General features: G+C 35.8%; 1 protein-coding gene across 3 annotated transcripts in view; it reads left to right on the forward strand.

Annotated features, from left to right (window-relative positions):
• The window catches only part of IPMK (inositol polyphosphate multikinase), a 35,193-nt gene extending 19,014 nt beyond the window's left edge, over positions 1 to 16,179 (forward strand). For 2 of the 3 annotated variants that reach the window (XM_045196130.3, XM_024561222.4), the window contains exons 4-6: positions 4,661 to 4,833; positions 9,557 to 9,638; positions 11,046 to 16,179. In XM_045196130.3, coding sequence (XP_045052065.1) covers positions 4,661 to 4,833; positions 9,557 to 9,638; positions 11,046 to 11,668 — 878 coding nt within the window. In that variant the 3' untranslated portion in view covers positions 11,669 to 16,179. The remainder of the gene's footprint in view (positions 1 to 4,660; positions 4,834 to 9,556; positions 9,639 to 11,045) is intronic. The other variant, XM_045196131.3, reaches the window with a different exon arrangement.
• The last annotated feature ends 7,130 nt before the right edge of the window (positions 16,180 to 23,309 follow it).

The raw sequence follows: 23,309 nt of genomic DNA on the forward strand, positions 1-23,309 counted from the left end.
TTCTCCTTCATTATTTTTTCCAATGAATTTTCCGTTTCTTGCTCTTTCTGTTCTCCTTCTGACACCCCTATGATTTGGATGTTGGAAAATTTAAAGTTGTCCTGGAGGTTCCTCGGCCTCTCCTCATTTTTTTGCATTCTTGTTTCTTCGTTCTATTCTGGTTGAATGTTTATTTCTTCCTTCTGGTCCAAATCATTGATTTGTGTCCTGGTTTTCTTACCTTCACTGTCTATTTTCCTTTATTTCACTTTGCATAGCCTTCACTTCTTCCTCTGTTTTATGACCATACTCAGCCATTTCTGTGAGCATCCTGATTACCAATGTTTTCAGCTCTCCATCTAATAGATTGGCTATCTCTAAGTTCTATTTTTGGAGCTTTGATCTGTTCTTTCATTTGTGCCATATTTTTTTGTAAGGGAGCATTAGGTATTTTCCAGGGCGGGGCAACCCACTTGGCTGGCATGTGGTGCTATATTTGGGGGAGGCGTCAGAGAGGGAACAATGCTGCTTGCTCAGCTCCTTTCCAGCTTTCAGTCACTTCCCCCGCTAACCACAAGCAAATTTGGCCCTTGTGCTGATTCCTGGGTGGGTTGGCTTGTGTACATTCTAGGACCCTGCAGGTCTCCCAAAAGAACTTTCCTTTAAGGCTGGGAATTTTGTCTGCTGCCACAACCCCCATAGGTTTTTACAGCCAGAGGTTTTGAGGCTTTATTTCCCTGAGCTGGAACCCTAGGTTTCGTGGTCTGTCTCACTCCCCAGTTAATTCTCCTGGTTTATCAGAATGCGAATGTGGGACCACCTAGTCTGCCAGCTGCTGCCTTGCTGTGGGTCCTCTCTACCTGGGCTGCCCGTCTCTGCCCTTCCCACCAGTCTAAATGAATGTTTCTTCTTTAACTCCTTGGTTGTCAGACTTCCGAACAGTTTGATTTTCTGGCAGTTCTAATAATTTTTTATTTTTAAATTTGTTGTCTTTCTTTTGGTTGTACAAGGAGGCAAAGTGTATCTACCTCTGCCTCCATTTTGGCCAGAAGTTCAAGACTAAGCCTTTTGGAATGTTACGGAATAGCTCTCTTAAGATCTGAGGTCACAAATGCCAATCCCAATCCTTGGGCCTGTGGCGACCAACTTCATCAGGATCTGTTGTACTGAATAGAGCTTTCTAGAATTTGAAAAAGTAAATCTAGTTATTATGCTGTCTATCTTCATGATTTATATATACATAGATGTGTGTATATATGTAAAACCCTGCTCTCTTCATTTTTTTAATATTCAAAATTCTATCTTTATATGCAGATTATATATCAAGTAATATCAATTATTTTCTAAGGTATTTTCCAGATATCAAATTAGTGTAATTTATTTCCTTAACCTGAGAATGAACCTAAACTATTCCAGATAGGACGTTTATCTTATTCCATCAGACTTTTTGGATGAGTTTTAGAACTTATTTTCTGTTTGCCTAAAAATTGAAAAATACTGCAACAATATATACCCAGAGAGACCTAGCTAAAAAAGTGTCCCCTTTTGTCCAGTGTGTGGTATTGCCTTGTGAAGCTTCCCTATAGTAAAATGCCTTAAACTCTAGAGAGATAATCTCTATTAGCAATATTAGTATTCAGATTTATTTCTAGTGCTGATGACCTGTAGAAAAATCAGTAAAGATCTCAAGACTAATATCATGCTCCATTTTCCTATTTAGTACCTATTTCATTCAAAAGCACCTGTGGCAAGTTGCTAGATACATAACGTCATACTCTTTCTTAAAAACTCTACATCTCCAGAGCTTTTGGTGATTATAACCTAGAGGGTAAGATAGAAATGAGGATCTGAAATTTTTTACTTTCACTTTAAAAAAATTGAGGCTGGAGATCTAAAAGAAAACACTAAACCAGTTCTCAGTAAACCTTAACCTAAGGGTCATTTCCTTAAAGCTATAAACAGTAATCTAGCAGTTCTTTGGGAATTCTAATCACATAAAACATATCAAGAACCTGAAAGTAAGGTAAAGAAAAACACATTTGGCTAGTCAAAAAAAAAAAAGTTAAATAAACCACTCAGGTTTAGTTACTGAAGGAGTGACTCAATTATTATAGTGTGAGGAAGGCCAAGCCCAAAGCTCGACTGGGCAGTAGGAATGAGAAGGGCAAACACTCATTCAATGAACATAGATTGTATCCCTGTCATACAAGGGAGGACCCCAAAAAACCAGAATTATTTTCTGGAGGGGGGCGCCTTGTAGTACAGGCTTCCCCTGCTAGGTGAGTGTTCTAAGAACCATCTATCAGTGTACCAGCTGGCATTGTTGTGAGAGGCTGTGTTTACCTTCAGTGATTTTTTTTGGAAGATTCTTTCAATGAAGTTACCCATTTTATGATGGGTGATTTACAAATATGCCTGTCCACACGGTGATGAGTGTTCAGCAGTTTTTGACCAAAAACCGGCATGACCCCTATGCCCCACCCTTCCTAGTCACTCGATCTCACCCCATACAACTTTATTTTGTTTCCCCTGGATGAAGAAGGGGAATCGTTTTGCTGATGTGGAAGAGGTAAAAAAAAAAAAATAGTAGCAGCACTAAAAAGCATCAGAATTGATGAGTTTGAAACCTGTTTTTGAGACCTTTCGAAAAAATGTCTCGATTGGTGGATTGCATTAAATGGAGAGTACTTGGAAGGTGACTGGCATTGAAACGTGTAAGAATAAATACACAATTTTTTATAAATTCGGTTTTTTGGGGAGTACCCCTTCATATATAGAGTTTGCATTTACATTTTCCTTCTTCCCAAGGAGAAAAGGAAGAAGTAGGGAGAAGGAAGAAGTAGTATTTTTTTATATTCAGATTTTCTCTACTCTACTGTAGCTTTTGTTATTTCTATCTCATTGTGTAAAAAAAGTTTATTGTTTGTTTTTAATCACTATCAAATTGGCAAGTAGAAAATAATGATGAGTAGATAATGAAAGCTGTGGTACATTTACACAATGGAGTCCTATTCAGCCATAAAAAGAATGAAATCTTGCCTTTTGCAACAGCATTGATGGACCTAGAGGGTATTATGTTAAGCGAAATAAGTCAGAGAAAGACAAATACCACATGATTTCACTTACGTGTGTAATCTAAAGAACAAAATGAATAAAAGAGAAGTAGATTTGTAGACACAGAGAATAGACTGACAGTTGTTGGAGGGGAGGGACTACGGGGGCTGGGTGAACAACTTGAAGGAATTAAGCAGTACAAATGGGTAGTTACAAAATAGTCCCAGAGATGTGGATTACAGCACAGGGAACATAGTCAGCGGTGACGTGATGACTCTGTGCGGAGTCAGCAGGTGGGTGCTTGAGGCATTGGGGGGAGCACTCTGTAGAGTATATGATTTTCTGTCCACTTTGCTGTACACCTGAAACTAATACAGAATAATATTGAATGTAAACTGTGATTGGAAAAAATGTTGACTTAGAACAAATACTAAGTAAATAATATAGGTGGTTTGTAAAAAGAATAATTATAAGTCTCTAGTGGGATAGGGGAAAAGATATTAGAGGGTAAGTCTTTTTTTCCCTGGTACCTTTTTTTTACCTCATGCAAAATGTACATATTTTCTAACTTTATATGTTACTTTCATAAAAGCAGATACAATCTCTCCTGTCTTTGAGGAAAGTTTTTAGGAAAAATGTTTCTTATTATAATCATAACTTAAAATCGCAATATCATTCAGAACTTTGGGCAGATTCTTTCACCCAGGAATGGGAGGAAGAATTTTTTTCCTTACTTCCTTCTCTTGGTGCACGTGGACCCTTACTTTCAAGCTAAAGTTGTAAATAGTTCAGCTAGTGTGATAACTGAAGCTTTTATAATTTTTTACTTGAATTGTCATTTGTGATTTTCTGTAGGAAGATGTATGCAGGTTGGCAACGTGGTTTATAAATGAATTTATGAGGGTTGAGGATATTTGTATTCTAAAAAGCAAGTTATTTGTTTTTCTTCTGAGACTAGTGAGAGTGGAAAGTATATTTGACAGTGACCATCATTGGGATTGATTTATTTTTTTTTAAGACTTTATTTATTTATTTTTAGAGTTGGGGAGAGGGAAGGGGAGAAACATTGCCTGGTTGCCTCTCATTCCTAACTGGGGACCTGGCCTGCAACCCAAGCATGTGCCCTGACTGGGAATCTGACCGGTGACCTTTTGGTTTGTGAGACATAGCCCAACGCACTGAGCCACACCAATCAGGGCCGATTTACCTTTCTTAACCCATTTTTCTATTGTATACTCTGTGGGAAGGATTTATTCCTGTTACTAATTTTAAATGAAGAATAAGCTTTTTAAAAATTATTAAAATGCTAAGAAATCTGCTAAGGCATACATGACATAAATTGTATTTAAAAGGGGAATTCATTCTATAACAACTTTTAAAGTAATCTCATTGCCTTTTTAATGTCCTTGGAAACCTTATATCTACTTCATACCTTTTGCTTATGGTTGTATTTGTTTAAACCACCTCTTGCAAGAGTTTCTCTGTGATATTTATATACTAATAGTTGAATGTGGAGTTATTTTGACTTTTTTCTCAGTTTTATGTTTTCCTCATTTTATTTCCATAGAAGTTACTTGAGTAGTAAAATGTTTGCCTATCATTAATTAAAGTTTTTCTTTAATAACAGATTTATACCTGAAACTGGAAGATGTGACCCATAAATTTAACAAGCCCTGTATAATGGATGTAAAGATAGGGCGAAAAAGCTATGATCCTTTTGCCTCATCTGAGAAGATTCAGCAACAGGTCAGCAAGTACCCATTAATGGAAGAGATTGGGTTCTTGGTGCTTGGCATGCGGGTAAGAGTGATTATTAGTATAATACACACATTTCTTTTACATGTTCTATTCTTGAAAACTATAGATATCATTATAATACTGAATCAGAAAATGATATATTTTAGATTTTGGTTGTCTGTAACTCCCCAGTGTGGGCAGAGATTTTTATCTCTTGTTCGCTGATATGTTCAGTGTCTGGAATGACTGTGACACTCAGTGTGTGATTAACAAATAAATGAGTGAATGGCTGACCCTCAAGACTCCAACTCTGGTAATTTTGTTGTAAAGAAGCTTTAAGTTTAGCTGTAACACAAATAACATGATAAGTAAGTGTTATTTATGATTTTCCCATAAGGAAAGTCCTAAGTTTATATATTCAGTAATTTTTCTGTTTTTAAAATAGGAAAGGGAAACTAAAATTCAGTCACTGTTTCAAACTGGTTTAAAAACAGTTATTTTATTTGCTCATGATTCTCTGGGTTGGCATTTGAGCTGATGTCAAGCAAACAGTTCTGCTGATCTCACCTCGGGTCCCTCGTGTGGCTGCGTGCGTCTGATGGCTCGCCTAGGGCTAGATGGTCTAAAGTGACCTCACACTTGTGTCTGGGAGTTTGTTCTAACTTTTGGATGGGCCTTTTCCCATGTGGTCTCATCCTCCAGAAGGCTAGTTGGAACTTCGTCATGTACCACATTCTGAGAGGGCAAGTGGGAGCTACAAGGGCTCTTGAAATCTAGGTTAGGAAGTTACTTTCTGGAATTTTATAGGTCCAAGTATATCACCGGATCAGCCCATATTATTGGTTGGGAGGAGAAATAGACTCCATTTCTGATGGTGGGAATAGAGAAGTCACAATACAAATGGCAGTGTACACAAAGATAAGAAGGATTATTAAGGCCATCTTTGCAAATGATATACCATGATTAAGATGTAGAGCCATGGCTGGGTGGCTCGTTTGATTGGAGTGTCCTCCTATAAACCAAAGCATTGCGGGTTCGATCCCTTGGTCAGGACACATACCTGGTTTGCAGGTTCCATCCTGGGTCGGGGTACGTGTGAGAGGCAACTGATTGTTGTTTCTCTCTCTCGCCCTCCTCTCCTCAAATCAGTGAAACATTCTTGGGTGAGGATTTTTTTTTTAAAGACGTAATGTAGAACAAAATTATCTAAACAAATGGTTTTCAGTATATCTTCTAGAGGTGTGGAGGTTAAATTTGATAAATGATTATGTACCTATATAAGCATGGTGAGGTAGTTTTAAAATTCATAATAAAAGATGATATATGGATCTCTTGAGTTTTAAACAGGAAAGTTAATAGGGAGCATTATAGATGGATTGTCAATGTGATGGTTATAACAGCACAGTTGAATTTGGCATTCTGATCAAAGAAATTGTTGATGTAGTTATTTCATTTAGAAAACTATAAATGTGAGTATATAGTAAAAGGGGGAAAGGTTAATGGCATAATGTTAAAACAAACAAGAAATAAACACCCCACAGGAATCTGACAGGGCAACTGTTTAAACCTTAATTGTTTTCAGATCTTACCCTCCCAATTTCTTCCTCACTTTTAGCAGAGGACTTTACCTCCTGCTACAGAAAAAACAATTAAAGCCATCAGTCAGGAATTCCTTTAACTTCCTGCCAACAAATGTATATATCTAACCTGCAAGTGCTTCCATTCCCTCTTTATTCCTTCCTGTCATATCGAAGAGCCTTCCATCCTGTCTAAGCAGAGCTCTTCCCTGTGCCCTCCAGATCTCATTCCCTTCCACCTCTTCAGGAATCTAATACTATTGATTCTCTCTTGTCTTTTATCTTCAACTTCTGTCTCTCTTTCCTGACTCTTTTCCTTTTGTTTTATATATGTTCAGATCACTCAATTAAAAAAAAGCAACTCCCATATCAAAACCACTTTTAACCTGTCTTCTCTTTACAACCAATCTAGTTATTTCTGTTGCCTTACTTCCCATTTAGTATTTTTAACCTCCAATCTGGCTCTTGCACCATCATGCCACCAGATTATCTCCTGACTAAGGTCCCGAATGACATCTTCATGCCACTAAATACAAATGGCATTTTCATTACTCACCTTACTTCACTTTGAAAAGCAACTTCAAAGCTAACTAGGTCTTTCCTCAAAATATTCCTATTGGTGTTCATGACACTACACCATCTCCTGGTTTTTTCCAAAGGCTACTTGTAGTTTTCTTTGCCAGCTTGTTTATTTTCCATTTATTCTTTAAATATTGAGGTATTTCTCTCTGTTCCATTTTACTGACTCCCTCTCTTTTGTTTCTCCCTTTGTTCTTGTTGGTCCAGTTTCACTTACACTAATAATTCCCAAAGGCATATCTTTAGCCTCAGCTTTTTTTTCTTTGATCTCCTAACCTGTATTGCTATGGTCCTACTAGAAATTTTACTTGGATGACTTAAAAACATCTAGAACTAATATATAAAAAAGTGATCCACTCATCTCTCTCACAACCAACAGCAACAATAGCAACAATCTCTATTATTCCTTATTTCAATACATGGCATCACTAGTTTTACAAACTGGAAACCTTGTAGCTACCATATCCTCTCAGAGCCATCCATCAATCCTATTGATTTTAATTCCCAAGCATCTGAAATCCCATTATCATCATTATTCTTCTCCAGACTCTAGTTTCTTAACTGATCTCTCAAGTTCAGTTTTTCTTTCTTCCAGTCTGTTCTCCAAACATTGCAAAATAATCATGGCATTCTCCTATTAAAACCCCTTCAACTGGGTTTGCATTGCCTTATGGTACATACACAGGGTGCATAAATAAGGCATTGCATATGTTTCCCCAGACAAATAGAGGGTCCTCTGTGTGATGTATTTTTTAAAATAGCATTCATATGATTTAACTACCATTCAATCCACTCATTTAAAGTATACAATTCATTGGTTTTAATATATTTATGGAGTTAGGCAACCATCTCCATATTCAACTTCAGAACATTTTTATCACCCCCCAAAAAATGCTGTACCTATTAGCATTTGAAATCCTGCCATTTGAGACAATATGGGTGGACCTTGAGAGCATTATCGTAAGCATAATAAGCCAGACAAAAAACAGCAAATACTGTATGGTATTACTTTATATGGGAAAAAGAAAAGAAAGAAGAAGAAAAGCTGATTTCATAGAGACAAATTAGAATGGTGGCTTCCAAGGGTTTGGGGGGTGAAGCTATGGGAAATGTAGGTCAAAGGGTGCAGATTTTCAGTTATAAGTTGAATAAGTTACGAGTACAGCATGGTGACTGTAGTTAATAATACAGCATTGTATATTTGAAATTGGCTGAAAGTAGATCTAAAGTGTTCTCACCACACACATGCACACAAGATAATAGGTGTGTTAATTATCTTGATCTCAGTAAGCTTTACACAGTGTATATGTACACCAAATAACCACATCGTACCTTTAAATGTGTACAATTATAATTGTCATTTATTCCTCAGTTACATAAATGAAGTATATTTTAATATCTGGTAGGATGGCAAGGTTAGTCCCTCCCTATTAATCTTACTTTGATTTTTCCTGTCTATTCTTGCTTTTCTGTATGAACTTTAGCTTATGTGGCTATACAAATTGTTGATGTTTTATTATAATTTCATTTTAGTTGTAGATTAATTTACTTGGAATTCATACCTTTTATGTTGAGTCTTCCTCTCTGAGACCATGGTGGTGTGTGTGTATGTGTGTGTAGGTCTTAGGAATTTGTTAAAAATGCCTTTATGTAGATTATACTTTTATTTAGTTAATTTCTACATTTTGTTTCTTTTTTGCTGCATTTTTGTAAATGGGGTCTTAATTACGTTTCTAACCAGTTATTAGTATACAGCTGTATATATACAAATCTGTATACTAATATGTATTAGTACATAGCTTATTTCCTGTTTACTAATTTTTTTTAAAGGTAATGATTTGGTTTCCTTTCTTTTCTTTCTTTCTTTTAGATTTTATTTATTTATTTTTAGAGAGAGGGGAAGGGAGGGAGAAAGAGGGGAAGAGAAACGTCAGTGTGGCAGAGAAACATCAATTGGTTGCCTCTTGAACACCCCCAACCAGGGATCTGGCTGGCAACCGAGGCATGTGCCCTGATTGGGAATGGAATGGGCGACCTTTCTGTTTGTGGGATGACGCCCAGCCAACCAAGTCACACTAGTCAAGGCTCTGTTTGCTAATTTGTATTCATTCAGCATTTCAAGTTTTTATTGTTTGTATTAGCTTTGTAGTTGATTTTTTAGTATATAGCCATTGTTTATACAGAGTAATATTTTTATCTCCTCCATTCCAACTTATCATACTTCTAATTACTTTTTCTTGTCTGTTTGCATTTGCTAGAGACTCCAGAACAATATTAGATAGTAGTGATGATAAGAGACATTGTGGTAGAATACTTTTTTTGGAAGCTTTTTATATCTTAGGACAAGGGCTTCTTTATACCCACTTTAAACTTGAGGCTAACCTTTGGTGGATTGAGGTAGATGATTTTTCATATTGGAAATACTCATCTATCCTTTTAAAGAGTTTTCATTGATAGTGGATATAAATTTGTTAAATGCCTTTCAGAATCTATTGAAATGATGACATGGTTTTTTAAAAATCCATTAGAATGAGTCATATGAATAGATCTTCCCATCTTTAACCATTGCTGAGACAAATTCCGCATGGTCAAGGAGTATTCATTTTTATATTCACTACTTTTTCTGACAGGTTTATCATGTTCATTCAGATAGCTATGAGACAGAAAACCAGCACTATGGAAGAAGCTTAACAAAAGAAACTCTAAAGGATGGTAAGCATTGAAAAACCCCATTTCAGTGCTTTTATTACTGCACAGTTATCAAAAGTAATTCTGAAGTGATTTTGGTTTTAATTCTCTTTTGGTATAATGATTGAATTCACAGAATTGGCCTGATCATAATCCCTAGTTCATGATACACCAAAACCACGGATCCATGAATGGTCCTCTTACATTTTCCTTCCTCTTTTAATTTATTAATGTAATAAAAATGAGCATCCATGAAACAACCATGTAGTCCAAGCACTGGAACTAGAGGTTGTCTTTAAAACCATTGTCTATGGATCATAGTATATTAAAACTAGTTGCTACATAAGAGACTTCAAAGTGTGTGTTGTAGCATGTAATTTATTTTTATTGAAATTTCCCTTTTATAGTTGAGCTATATATTATTAGCTTCTAGAACTACATTATGAATAAACAAGTAGCATTAAAAGTAGTTTAAATAAATCTGTTAACATGTGCTTCTAAACATATTTATGGACTAGATAAAAGCAATGATATCCTATATGTCTGCAAATAATATTATATTGGAAGTTTATTCTTAGCTCTGCCTAAGGTGGGGAACAGGTTATGTGTAGTATAAAGAGTTTGAAGAAGAATTTTTATTTTATGTGTAGAAAACAGGCATCTTACAGTATGATCTTAATTAGTATTTGCCTTGGCCAATAGCAAGATAATAAGAAAATTGACTCTGTATTAAAATAGTTCCCAAGTTAATCTGAATATACTTTTTAGCAGTTTCTGTCCCAGAGTGGGGAACATAAATAATTTTAAAAGAGGCCTAATGATCTGATAGGTTAAAACATTTAAAAGTCTCAATTTTGGATAATACACTCAAACTGGAATAGTGCTAATCCCCAAAGTGAGCTTAACTTTTATGAAAAGACAGGCTTAATCAGTATTATTGGGAACAGAAAAAATTCAGGACAGCTATGGTTTGGTATTTTGGTAATGGGCTGTTCACACCATTCAGAATGTTATGATTTGACTCCAGGTTTTAGATTAGCTCTTAGATGTGACTCTAACAAACAAACAAGCTTTCTATAAAATCCCTCACAGCAAATGAAGCAAATCTTGGAATACATTCCTTAAGAGAATATATGTAGAAAGAACTAAACTACCAGTCTATCTGTAATAAATACTTCTGTCTAAACATGATATTGCACTCTACATAAGTGTCACTTAAATGTTTTCTAGTAAGAGCATCTTCACCACAAATTAAGTTGAGGTCAAGGTTTCTATGTCTGACTATAGTTCCTACCTGTTTGGTTAATTGCGAGGGATGATGGGAAAAATTGAAGAATTGTATCTAAGATAAGTGTAGTTCCCAAGTGGTAGCTGTTTTAAATTATAATCATAATAATATATTACAATATTATTATATTTTCCTTTTTATAGGAGTTTCCAGGTTTTTTCATAATGGATTCTGCTTAAGAAAAGATGCTGTTGCTGCCAGCATTCAGAAGGTTGAGAGTATTCTGCAGTGGTTTGAAAGCCAGAAGCAGCTTAACTTTTATGCAAGTTCATTACTGTTCGTTTATGAAGGTTCATCTCAGTCAACTACTACAAAATCAAATGACAGAACTTTGGCGGAAAAGTTTTTGTCCAAAGGACAGTTCTCAGACACAGATGTACTGGAGTATAATAATAATTTTCGAGTGTTAAGTTCCACAACAAATGGAAAAATAGAGGCTTCAGTAGGCAAAAGCTTGTCTAAGATGTATGCTCGTCACAGAAAAATGTATTCAAAAAAGCATCACAGTCAGACTTCATTGAAAGTTGAAAATATAGAGCAAGACAATGGGTGGAAAAGCTTGTCACAGGAACATTTGAACGGAAATGTACTTTCCCAACTGGAAAAAGTTTTCTATCATCTTCCCACTGGTTGCCAAGAGATTGCAGATGTAGAAGTGCGAATGATAGATTTTGCTCATGTTTTCCCTAGCAACACAATGGATGAGGGATATGTTTATGGGCTGAAGCATTTAATTACTGTACTGCAGAGTATTTTAGACAAATGAATCCTTTTCTGCAGTCTTTTTAAGGGGTGGGGCAATCATTGTGAAGAGCAGCAGTCTATCTCTGCACTTGTAATGCTATGTAAAAAGTTTATATTGTGAGTCTACATTCTATTTGTCTTTATACTTTTGGTAGAAGGGTTAACTTTTTTATAATCTTACTCAGGAAAACTAATTATTTGTTCATTAGAAAACTATGAAGAATAAAGAAACTTTGGAATGTTAAGCAGGGAATGTGGTGGTACATGGTTGAAACATCTATTTGGCTCAAGTAAAAATGCAAACTATTATTCAGTCATTAAGTGCTTAGTTTTCTGTAGCCAGTTTATCATGGAATCTCTGTCCACCCAGCTTTGACAATGAGCCATATCTAAACTTATTACATTACGAGAACACTTTCAAAAATCAAGAAAGCACAGGTTGATGTCGTTAGTATTGCTATACAAAGTAATTAAAACTGGAGAAAATTCTACTTCAGAAATAAGTACTATTTAGGTTTTATATTAAAGTTTAGATCAGCATACCAAATGGTGCTTCTTATTGAAATGATTTTGAATTATTACATTTCAAAAGCAAATTTTCTTTTTAATTTTCATTTGTGTTCATATTGGCAACATGTTACATTTCATGAAAAGGATAATTGAAATGGACAACAACAACAACAAAAATCTTGAAATTAAGGGCACTAATGATTAGTGTTGCTGGGGCAAGAAGAAAGTACTTGGAAAGAACAACATGTTTTTCCTTTAAAATCTTTCATTTATGGGCAAATTGGAATATGTATTTACCACTTTGTGAAAAGTGTTATAAACTGTATAATACCTTTTCTTTTAACTGCAGCTTCAAAATGTGGATGATTGAAGGTTTGTCTTATATCTCCTTTAAATAACTTGAATTTTTAAAAAAGTTATATATTTTTATGTGTCCATGTAGTTAACCAGTAGTGTAAATGTATGTTGCTAAAAATGGTGTTTTTCAGAATACTAATAAGCAGTGAAGGACAACATCCAGTATTGAGTATTATCAAAAATACTATGTAAATTAATACATCATAGAGAATGGTGCATATCTAAGTCCACACTTCTATTTCATTCTTACTCAAAATAGTTTTTTATTATATTCAAGAGAAATTTTGATTTAGTTTCATGGGGAGGGGGCAATGCTATTTTTTCTGGATAAATTAGATTCTGTGTTATTTGTGTTTCACATTCACCATCTTTTTAAAAAATAAGCATTCATTATTGGTAACTTTTAAAACTTTAAATTTGCAAATATGTTAGTTGTTTATGCTGTCATTGTTTGCATTTTGACTCACTAATAACACAACTAAGTTGTTAACAGTTTTGTCATCTTAGAGAATGCTTGAGAGTTGGGAATTGTTAGCCCCTCCTACCCTTTCCCTAGAATTACAAACTAAACTTTTAAATTTAAGCACCTCTTTCTGGTGTGGAGGAAAGTATCACAATATATGTTTATGTTACCTTCCCAAACCTCTCTGAGGGTCACTTTGCAGGTATCTGAGCACAAACAGAAGTACCAAATGCACTGTGAATTCTATGCTTAATAAATCTATTAAACCTGAATAACTTTAAAATTCATATGCATTGTGTTATAGCAAAATTCAGTTGTTTTTGATTTTTTATTTAGAGTCATTGTAAGTTTTCTGTAGGGACTTCATTTTTTTTTTCTACTGCCTAAATGGATATTGGCTTTTGCTTTTTGTGTAGGGATGAATTTCAAGTCATAATTAATAGTCAGAAATTTTCTAATTTTACTTGATTTCTCCTACAATACAGACTTTTGTTGTTGTTGTTATTTGGAGAGTGGTTCAGTAAATCTTAAGTTCAGATAATTAGACACGATTTTGAATCTGAACAAAACAAGAGGCTTTTATTTTTTATTTTTTTGTAGGGAATGGTATCAGCCTGTGTAAAATGAATTTAATACATTTAAGTATTATCAGGGTCTTTTTGCACATTTTAGCTCAATAAAGTGTGAGTCAACTGTTCCAGATTTTTCTTTATCCATATTTGGAAATACAGTTTTGTAAAATGATGTTTTATTTTAATAAAACAAGAAGTGCTTTTTATCTTTTGTTTTTCAGGGAAGGGATTAACATTTAATTCTGTTTACATTTTTTATCACTGTTATCCTATGCTCATTTTATGTTGCTTTATAAGTAAACTTACATATAACAGAATAAGTGTCTGTTTATGTAATCTACATGTGACTGTTTTACTATGTAGTCTAGTCATGTAGCATTATGCTGAAATATACCACTGTGGGAATAGAATGATCAGTATTCACCAAGCATATTTAAACATATAAATGTTTAAGAAATAAGCATAATAAGGATATAGTTTGGGTTAATAAGGTTATCAAATTTTTTCACTAGGAAACACAAATAATGGTTTTAGTGCATTTCTTATGGAATGCACTCATAAAAAGAACTTCAAGAAATTATGAGTGAATAATACATTTCTCTAGTAAAATTTTAAATTGTATAATAGTTTTATAATAAAGTATTTACATTAATTGATATTTTAATACAGATGGACATTGCATAGATTCAAGTAAAAATTGATGATAAATACTAAATATTTTATCTAAATAGTTTTTCAAGAAACAGTTGTGAAAATGTGTATATTAAATAGCTCTAACTGGAGCTTATGGTATTCAACTCAGTATTCATTATTTATGTGTCTGGAAAGGTAGTACTTACTATGTATGTCTCTTACACTACAGTTTGCTGTTGTGGGGCTTTAGATTGTGCTAACTGAATAAGAACTTTTTTTCTGATTTTGATTGAGTATAATTTACTGTTTTATGGTTTTCAAGATTATATTCTTCATATCTATGACGTCTATCAAATTTATAACATGACTTAAGAAAAAAGGAATTTTCAGAGTTATTTTAATTGCATTTTTTGTTTCATGTAACTGAAAACATTTGTTCCTAGGAATTCAAATATTGTTGAAGATGTAGGATGAAAGAAAATGGTAAAACAATGAAAGAATTTTATTTGTGAAATTACAGAAATTTTTTCCTATAAAACTATTTTAAAGCATTGTCATCATTTTAGTACCATTTTCTAATAGCATTTCAGCATTTGATACTTTAAAACTTGATTTGCTTTACAAATTGTTTACAATGCTTTGTAATAATCTTTCTGATCCAGTGCCTTTAACCTTGGTTTAATGTATGTGTAGCCTCAGTTGTCCTTCCATTACATTCTATGTTATCATAGCATAGACATCAGTTTCTTGTCACTTTAGTGTGTTAATGCTTTGGGAAAACAAGTAGAGTTGCCCGTGGAGGCCAGGCTTCTTAGTTAATTCAAAAATATTTACTGGATATCTACCATGTGCCAAGCATTTTTAGCCCCTGAATATACAGTTGTGAAGCAATCAGACAAAGCTATAACTACTTCCAGTATTCTGTGTAGATGAGGTGGGGTTGGGGCTGAATTAAAATAGGGATAGTATAGAGAAATATTCATTTTGAGATGATAAAATTAACTAGCATTTGAGCTTGTGTAAAGATAAGGTAATTATTGAGTTGAAATGAAGCAACTAACAATGTTAGGTTGAAAATAATACTTTGCAGCATTGTAACCTCTATTTGACTTTGAGTTCATGAAGTAACTATAGATAGCATCCAAAGGCCTTAATTCTTCGTTTTCCTGCTGGTAAAGGTACGTTTACTTAGAGTGTCCATTTAGAGTAGTATTTTAACATAACATTACTGTGAAAAATGTTCCACTATATTTCCACAAGCAAATTGCTGCACATTTTTTATATTGTATTTTATAATTTAGTACAAATGTTTTTGGCCCCAATCTTCAGATCACTGGTATTTTAAATTTGGCGATGAATATGATATTTGTGACTTATAGATGATTTTATCATTACCTAAAGTGCTGGTTAATATTTTAGGAAGGTTAGAGTTTCCATTTTAGGGGAGTTAATGTTTAAATTTTTATTTTGATAGCACCTAGTAAGAGGAAATAGTATTCATATGATTAAACAAATTAGATAATACTCAAGAATTCTTTTTAATTGTTAAACTTTCTCATCATCGGGGTTAAATTTTGGCCTGGTGTTCACTTATAATATATATTAACAAGTTTAGTTAGGACGTGAAATAGTCAAGTATGATGTGTGACGCACCTGCATATGAAAATGGCGTGCACAGAGACACTTTACTGTGGGAGCTGTACTGGAAGACTTACGAAAGCATGTGAAATTGCACCTGAAATTGTGTTGTTAGTGACTATGCTAAGTTTATTGTACTTGATGATTGAATGTATTTAGTCAAAGTTACTTTGGTTTAATGTCTCAAATGTGTTTGTAATTTGTACTATCAATGGGGGGTATTCTTGGACTGCAGGGGTTATTGTCAATGTGTGATTTTATTTTATAGAATCATAATGTGATATACCAATTTTTATAAGTGATATTTAGATAATTCTAATACTGTATATTTGACAGCCTATTAAAATGTTTTGCATTGGAGCTCCTTTTTTCTTTAATTGTAATATACTAACAAACTCATGGTAGTTTAAAAATAACTTATTCAAATATTTGAGTGCATAGAAGGTACCAGAAGCTATAAGAATCATTAGGGATTCAAAGGTGTTAAGACAGGATGTTAACAGAAGCATATGTATTGGAAATGGAAAACTGTGTAAACCTTTACATGAATATTTGTTTATTTTTCTATCATATGGACTGAAATCTTTGGAATCAACCCAATAGAGGTGGACTATAGGAGAAACAAATTGACTTGGCTGTGAAAATATATGCTGTAATTTTAAAACTTTAGAAGTAAGTCAGCTATTCTAGTAAGTAAGGGCACTAGTGAAATCCTGCCCTTTACTGGGCAATGTGTTTGGTTTTGGAGATTTTAAAAAGTTGATTAAGAGATTCAGTACCCATCTTCAAGATATGTACTGTCTGGTAGGAAGGAATAAAACCCCATATATGTATAAAATGTTACTGGGGCTATGACTGATTTCTCAACATACAGTATTGTGTGAAAGGGGAGTCAGTCTGATGCATATAAGAGGAGGAAGAATCCTGACTGGTGTGGCTCGGTAGATTGGGTACCAGCGTGTGAACCAAAAGGTCAGTGGTTCAATTCCCGGTCAGGGCACATGCCTGGGTTGTGGGTCCATGGTTGGGGCTTGTGGGATGCCACTGATCAATATATCTCTCACCCACTGATGTTTCTCTTCCTCTCTTTCTCCTCCTCTCTCTAAAAAATAAATCTTAAAAAATCCGAGAGGAAGAAGAGGGTGTGTGGTTCGAGGCCTCAGTAGTTGTGAGTCAAGGCTCCAGAAGGTGGTATGGCTTTCCTCTTGTGCCTGCCGTGTGCACTGTGGGGAGGAGCGATTTTGTGTGAAGCAGTTTTTTTTCTCTTTAAGACCGGCCGCTTATTTGCTGAAAAGAGCAGGGAATCCCACAGCCATAGTCTCCAATAACCACTTGGGGGTTTTGCTTTAAAAAGTAGGTTCTGATTCAGCAGACCTCGATGGGGTCTGCGATGCTCCTTGTCCGTGGACCACACTTTGAGTAGCAAGATTTTGAAAAGTTCTTGGAGAGTGGAGTTTGCAGTAGAACTTGGATCACTTTGCTACAAGCAAGCAGAACCGTTTGAAAAGTCAGGAGAGAATGCTGAGAAAGAAATGGATTTAGAATGTGGGGAAATACAGCTAGCAAATAGCTTAAGATGATACCATTCTCCATTGGAAGAAAAATTTACCAGCTATGTCAGGCCATTAAAGCTTCTGCAGCAGTCCTTAAGAATCCTATAATACTAGACTTGTCTTCTAAAATTATTTGTACCATTGACCTTTTTGTGTGTGTATGGTGACTATGCCAACTGAAGAAAGCATTTCTGCATATGCTTGTTAACTTTGCTGTACTAGCCTTCTAACAAAAATCTAAAGGTGATTTAGGTATCAATGACATGCTATAATTGGTTTGGATATTCCGAAATGTTTTAAGTCAAATCTATGGAAGCATCATGTGGACACTTGTTAGTCTGTGGAAGACTAAGTATCAATCACCTCATGCATTTTGAAGGTTGTAAACTTATGGTAAATAGGATTAATTTATAGCTTATATGGCTTGGGTCCAGTTCAAAAAATATTGTTATTGTAATTTGTGAGAAAACAATACCATAACTTTTCGTTCTCATCAGTCTTCCTGTCCATTTTCCACTCGCTATTATGGTTGACCCTAACCCATTTAGGTTATGCCAGAGGCAGACAGGACAGTCTAAGTAATGGGCTAGCCTGACCACTCTGTCAGCAGCTAATGCTGCGCGACACCCCAAACTCAGTTGGGTGGTTCTGCTGCTCTTGGCTGGACTTACTCATGAGTGTTTCCAGTCAGCTGGCAGGTCACCTGAGTGGGGACGGGGTTGCTGGGTGCCAGTCTCCAATCTCAGACACTCACATAGGGCCCCAGGAAATTGAGTCTTGGCTTGTCGTGACCATGGTTTAATCAGGCAGCATTGTCAGGTCAAAACTAGATATTTAATTCAGCTGATCAGCACAGGCAGGACAAGCAGCATATACAAATTAAAAATCTCTTACTCTATTTTTTAAAAAGTTTGATCAATGTTTCTACCCCTCCCCTTTCCTAGGTAGAAATCACTGGGTAGTTTGCACAGTGTTGCCATCTTCAATTTATATGACTATGTTGTTATAATCTTGGGAGTGGCTTTGTATCTGAAGCCATCTTATCTCGTCTTATTCATGCGCTTCTTTGGTGAAAACTTGAATGACAATTTTCTTTCAAGTGTGTGCAGACTTAATGTTTCTATGACAGAAATGCAAAACCAGGTACTTTCTATTATAAAATATAGATACCACTTCAATTGATGTTAAAACATTTTTTCATTGAACCAGTTTGGGCTCAGTTTTTAGGGACGGGCTACTTAATTCTAAAATACCACTTGAACCTGAATATGCTGTTTTATGGTCAGTTTAGTTGCATTTCAGTTTCCCTATATCAGAATTTCACATCATTAATTGTCATTTTCTCCCTACTATTTTTTTCTATTATTGATATATAATATACCAGTGAGGGTGAGAATCCTTGGGAAGATTGTCTGTTTACTTAGTAATTTCCTTTTTCTATGCGTTTTCCAATCATTTTACCCAGAGGGCTTACTATTATGTTTTTTACTCTTCTAATTTGTTCTGAATATATTTCTTGGCAGAAATAAAATTAGTAAATCTTTTAAAAATGAAAACACCTAACACACTGGACTTAACTTATCCAAGTGAGTTTATTACTAATTTCTAGTTTCTAGGTCTATGGTAATTCTGTGTAGCCTCAAGTAGGATGATTAATCAGACATGTGCTCAGTAACTTCATAAATATATGCTATGTAACTTTTCCTGGCTGTTTAATTTTTTTTTTCTTTACAGCTTTTATAGACACTTTGCTTTTACAAAAGGGCTCAAGTATTTGTTTGAGTATCATATTTATTACTTTTCAATTAAGCCATAAATAATATTAGAAGCATGGAAATCTATAAATAACTTCAAGTATCACAGTGTTTTTAAAATATATTTTATTGATTATGCTATTACAGTTGTCCCATTTTTCTTCCCCTTTATTCCCTTCCACCCTGTACTCCCCTCCCACCATCATTCCCCCACCTTAGTTCATGTCCATGGGTCATACATATAAGTTCTTTTTAAAAATATGATTATTTTATTGTTCAATTACACTTGTTTGCATTTTCTCCCAACCACTCCTCCCCCACCCCAGCCAAACCCACCTCCCCCCTTGCTTCCATCCTCCCCCCTGGTTTTGTCCATGTGTCCTTTATAGTAGTTCCTGAAAACCCTTCCCCTTGTTATCCCTTCCCACCTCCCCTCTGATTACTGTCAAATTGTTCTTAATTTCTATGTCTCTGGTTATATTTTGCTTGTTTTTTTCTTTTGTTGATTATGTTCCAATTAAAGGTGAGATCATATGGCATTTGTCCCTTACCGCCTGGCTTATTTCACTAGCATAATGCTCTCCAGTTCCATCCGTGCCATTGCAAAGGGTATAAGCTCCTTTGTTTTCTCTGGTGCGTAGTATTCCATTGTATAAATGTACCATAGTTTTTTGATCCACTCATTTACTGATGGGCACTTAGGTTGCATCCAGCAGTTGACTATTGTAAATTGTGCTGCTATGAACATTGGGGTGCCTAGGTTCTTTTGGATTGGTGTTTCAGGGTTCTTGTGATATAATCCCAGCAGTGAAATTGCTGGGTCAAAAGGCAATTCCATTTTTAGTTTTCTGAGGAAATTCCATACTGTTTTCCACAGAGGCTGCACCAGTCTGCATTCCCACCAACAGTTCACTAGGGTTCCCTTTTCTCCGCATCCTCTCAACACTTGTTTGTTGATTTGTGTCTGATGGCGATTCTGACCGGTGTGAAGTGGTATCTCATTGTGGTTTTAATTTGCATCTTTCTGATGGCTAGTGATGCTGAGCATCCTTTTATATGTCTCTGGACCCTCCGTATGTCCTCCTTGGAGAAGTGTCTGTTCAAGTCTTTTGCCCATTTTTTAATTGGGTTTTATGTCTTCCTGGAGTGGAGTGGTGTGAGTTCTTTATATATTTTGGACATCAAACCCTTGTCTGAGGTATCATTGGCAAATATGTTTTTCCAAATGGTTAGTTTTCTTTTCATTTTAATGCTGTTTTCTTTGGCCTTGCAGAAGCTTTTTAATTTGATGAGGTCCCATTTGTTTATTCTTTCCTTTATGTCCCTTGCTTTAGGGGATGTGTCTGAGGATGTTGCTGCATGGAGTGTCTGAGATTTTCCTCCAGGACTTTTATGGTGTCACAACTTATATTTAAGTCTTTTATCCACCTTGAGTTTATTTTTATGTATGGTGTAAGTTGGTGATCGAGTTTCATTTTTTTGCATGTAGCTGTCCAGATCTCCCAACACCATTTGTTGAAGAGGCTATTTTTACTCCATTTTATGCTTCTTCCTCCTTTGTCAAATATTAATTGACCATAGAGACTTGGGTTTATTTCTGGGCTCTCTATTCTGTTCCTTTGATCTATGTGTCTGTTTTTATGCCAGTACCAGGCTGTTTTGATCACAGTGGCCTTGTAATACAGTTTGATATCAGGTATTGTGATCCCTCCTGCTTTGTTCTTCTTTCCCCAAATTGCTGCAGCTATTCAGGGCTGTTTATGGTTCCATATAAATTTTTGAAATGTTTGTTCTGTATCTGTGAAACATAGATATAAGTTCTTTGTCTTCTCCATTTCCCCTACTATTCTTAACCTCCCCCTGTCTATTTTGTACCTGCCATTTATGCTTCTTCTTCCTCGTACCTTTTCCCCCATTCTGCCCCCTCCCCCTCCCTGCTGATAACCCTCCATGTGAAACCTATTTCTGTGAATCTGTTCCTGTTCTGGTTGTTTGCTTATTTTGTTTTTGTTTTTTTAGGTTCAGATGTTGATAGTTGTGGGTTTGTTGTCATTTTACTGTTCGTATTTTTTATCTTCTTTTTCTTAGATAAGTCCCTTTAACATTTCATATAATAAGGGCTTGGTCATGATGAACTCCTTTAACTTGACCTTATCTGGGAAGCACTTTATCTGCCCTTCCATTCTGAATGATAGCTTTTCTGGATAGAGTAATCTTGGATGTAGGTCCTTGCCTTTCTTGTCATGGTGTTTTTATACTGTTTATAGCTGCCTTTCCACATGGCATATGTTGACTATCTCCCATGAAATATAATTTAATTGTTCTCAATGTCAACTGGTCTTACTGACCGTGGAACATTGTCCACTGAGAAATCTCCAGCACGAAACTGTGCAAACCATTTTTGACGTGTTCAATCTGTTACAGCACCTCTCCATACACTGCACAAATCTTTTTCATGTGTTTCACTTGTGTTTTTACCTTTCTTGAAATAATAAAGCATACTATGCCAAAAATGTTACTTATTTTCTTTTATCTTCAATATTACTGTAGCTACAGAAAAATTCACCCATTGTTAAGTTTTGTTTTTAATGCATGCTGATATGACAGCTGTCATAACCCAATCTAACAACATTGTTTTGAGTGAAGTTAAAGACAACTAAGTGCTACTAGAGCAACATTACGGAAAAACCAAATGAACTTTTTGGCCCACCCAATGTTTTCAGGAGAGGATACTGGAGGTAAGTGGTGGTTGTTTCCCCATACCTAAATACTTCAGGCCAGGAGGTGACAGGTGTTCTGTAGCTGCTGCCAGAATCATGGTTAGTCCTGCCTCCCTCCCTAAACAAAACAAAGCAAAAGCCCAACTCCTATGAATGACTGGCTCTCCTTCCTTATTGCAGTCATGTCTTCACTGTCCCTCCAGTGATGTGACATATGGCACCTGGCTTACAGTCATGGTGTCCACCTGCATTTTTTGAAGTTATTCTTGGTGATTTCCACGGGCACATAATTTTCCCAATACCCTGCCCTCTCAGCCCCTGACCACTTCATTATGATTTTGTTTCCACCCCCACTTCAGCCACCACTCCTTGCTATGGGCATACCCTAGACATTACCGAGTACTATCCCACTCTGACTACTTCCTGTACTTTCAGTTTCCTGTCTCTACTACTTTTAGGTCAACTTTTTTTCCCCTCCACTAGGAACTCTGGTGCATTGATCCTAAATTTCCCTTGTCCATCATCTTCACATCCTCACTTTCATCCTTACACAACAACTTGGATTCCAGAACCCTTCATACACACAGCCACAAACTCCCTAGCCCAATTTCTGCCCTCATATTCACCTGGCAAATACTACCTTCAGTGTTCCCACCAGCTCAATATCTGTACCTCAGAGCTAAAAATGGTTAAGGAAAAATACAGTACAGCTATGGGACTGGTGCCACTTGAAATGCATGTGATTTCAGCCCCCACGTGGTCTCAGTACTGTCAAGGCAATCCTACAGCTCCCAAGTCCATTCACTCCACCACTTTTCCAGACAGCTGATCATGCATCCCCCCTCAGCTCTTAGTTCATGATTTCACTAAGTTCACGTTTACACTAAGAGTGGAAGCAACTAAAAGAAATTTCACATCATTTCCCCCCGAAGTTTATCAATCAATCTACTTCCTTCTAGACCCATACATTTTTTAAAAAACATCCCTGGTGCAATTGTACATCCTCCTGAAACTTGAATTTGTCCCTCTTTATTATTTTCATCAATACACAGGTGAGCTCATCCACACGTATAATAACCCTACTGAAACATCTTTTACTGACTTCCTCCTTGTCTCTCCATCTACCACCCCCTTCCCTTTGTCCCTTTTCAGCAAATTCCTCAACTTATCTCTAATTCTCCTCCTAGACTTTGCAAACACACTCCATTTAGGCTTCCTCTCCCTCCCATACACTCATACCCACACTTTGCCCTATGTGTCTCTTTATAATAAAACTCTAGTCATATCTTAGTGCTTTCCTGAGTTCCATGAGTCATTCTAGTGAGTTATTGAACCTGAGGGGGTCATTGGAACCCTAAAATTTGTAGCCAGTAGGTCAGAAGTGTGGATGGCCTGGAGCACCCCAAACTTGTGGCTGGCGTCTGAGGTAATGGTTGTGTTACTGGGGACTGTGCCTTTCACCT

Source organism: Desmodus rotundus, chromosome 4 (assembly GCF_022682495.2).
Source record: "Desmodus rotundus isolate HL8 chromosome 4, HLdesRot8A.1, whole genome shotgun sequence".
Taxonomy (NCBI): Eukaryota; Metazoa; Chordata; class Mammalia; order Chiroptera; family Phyllostomidae; genus Desmodus; species Desmodus rotundus.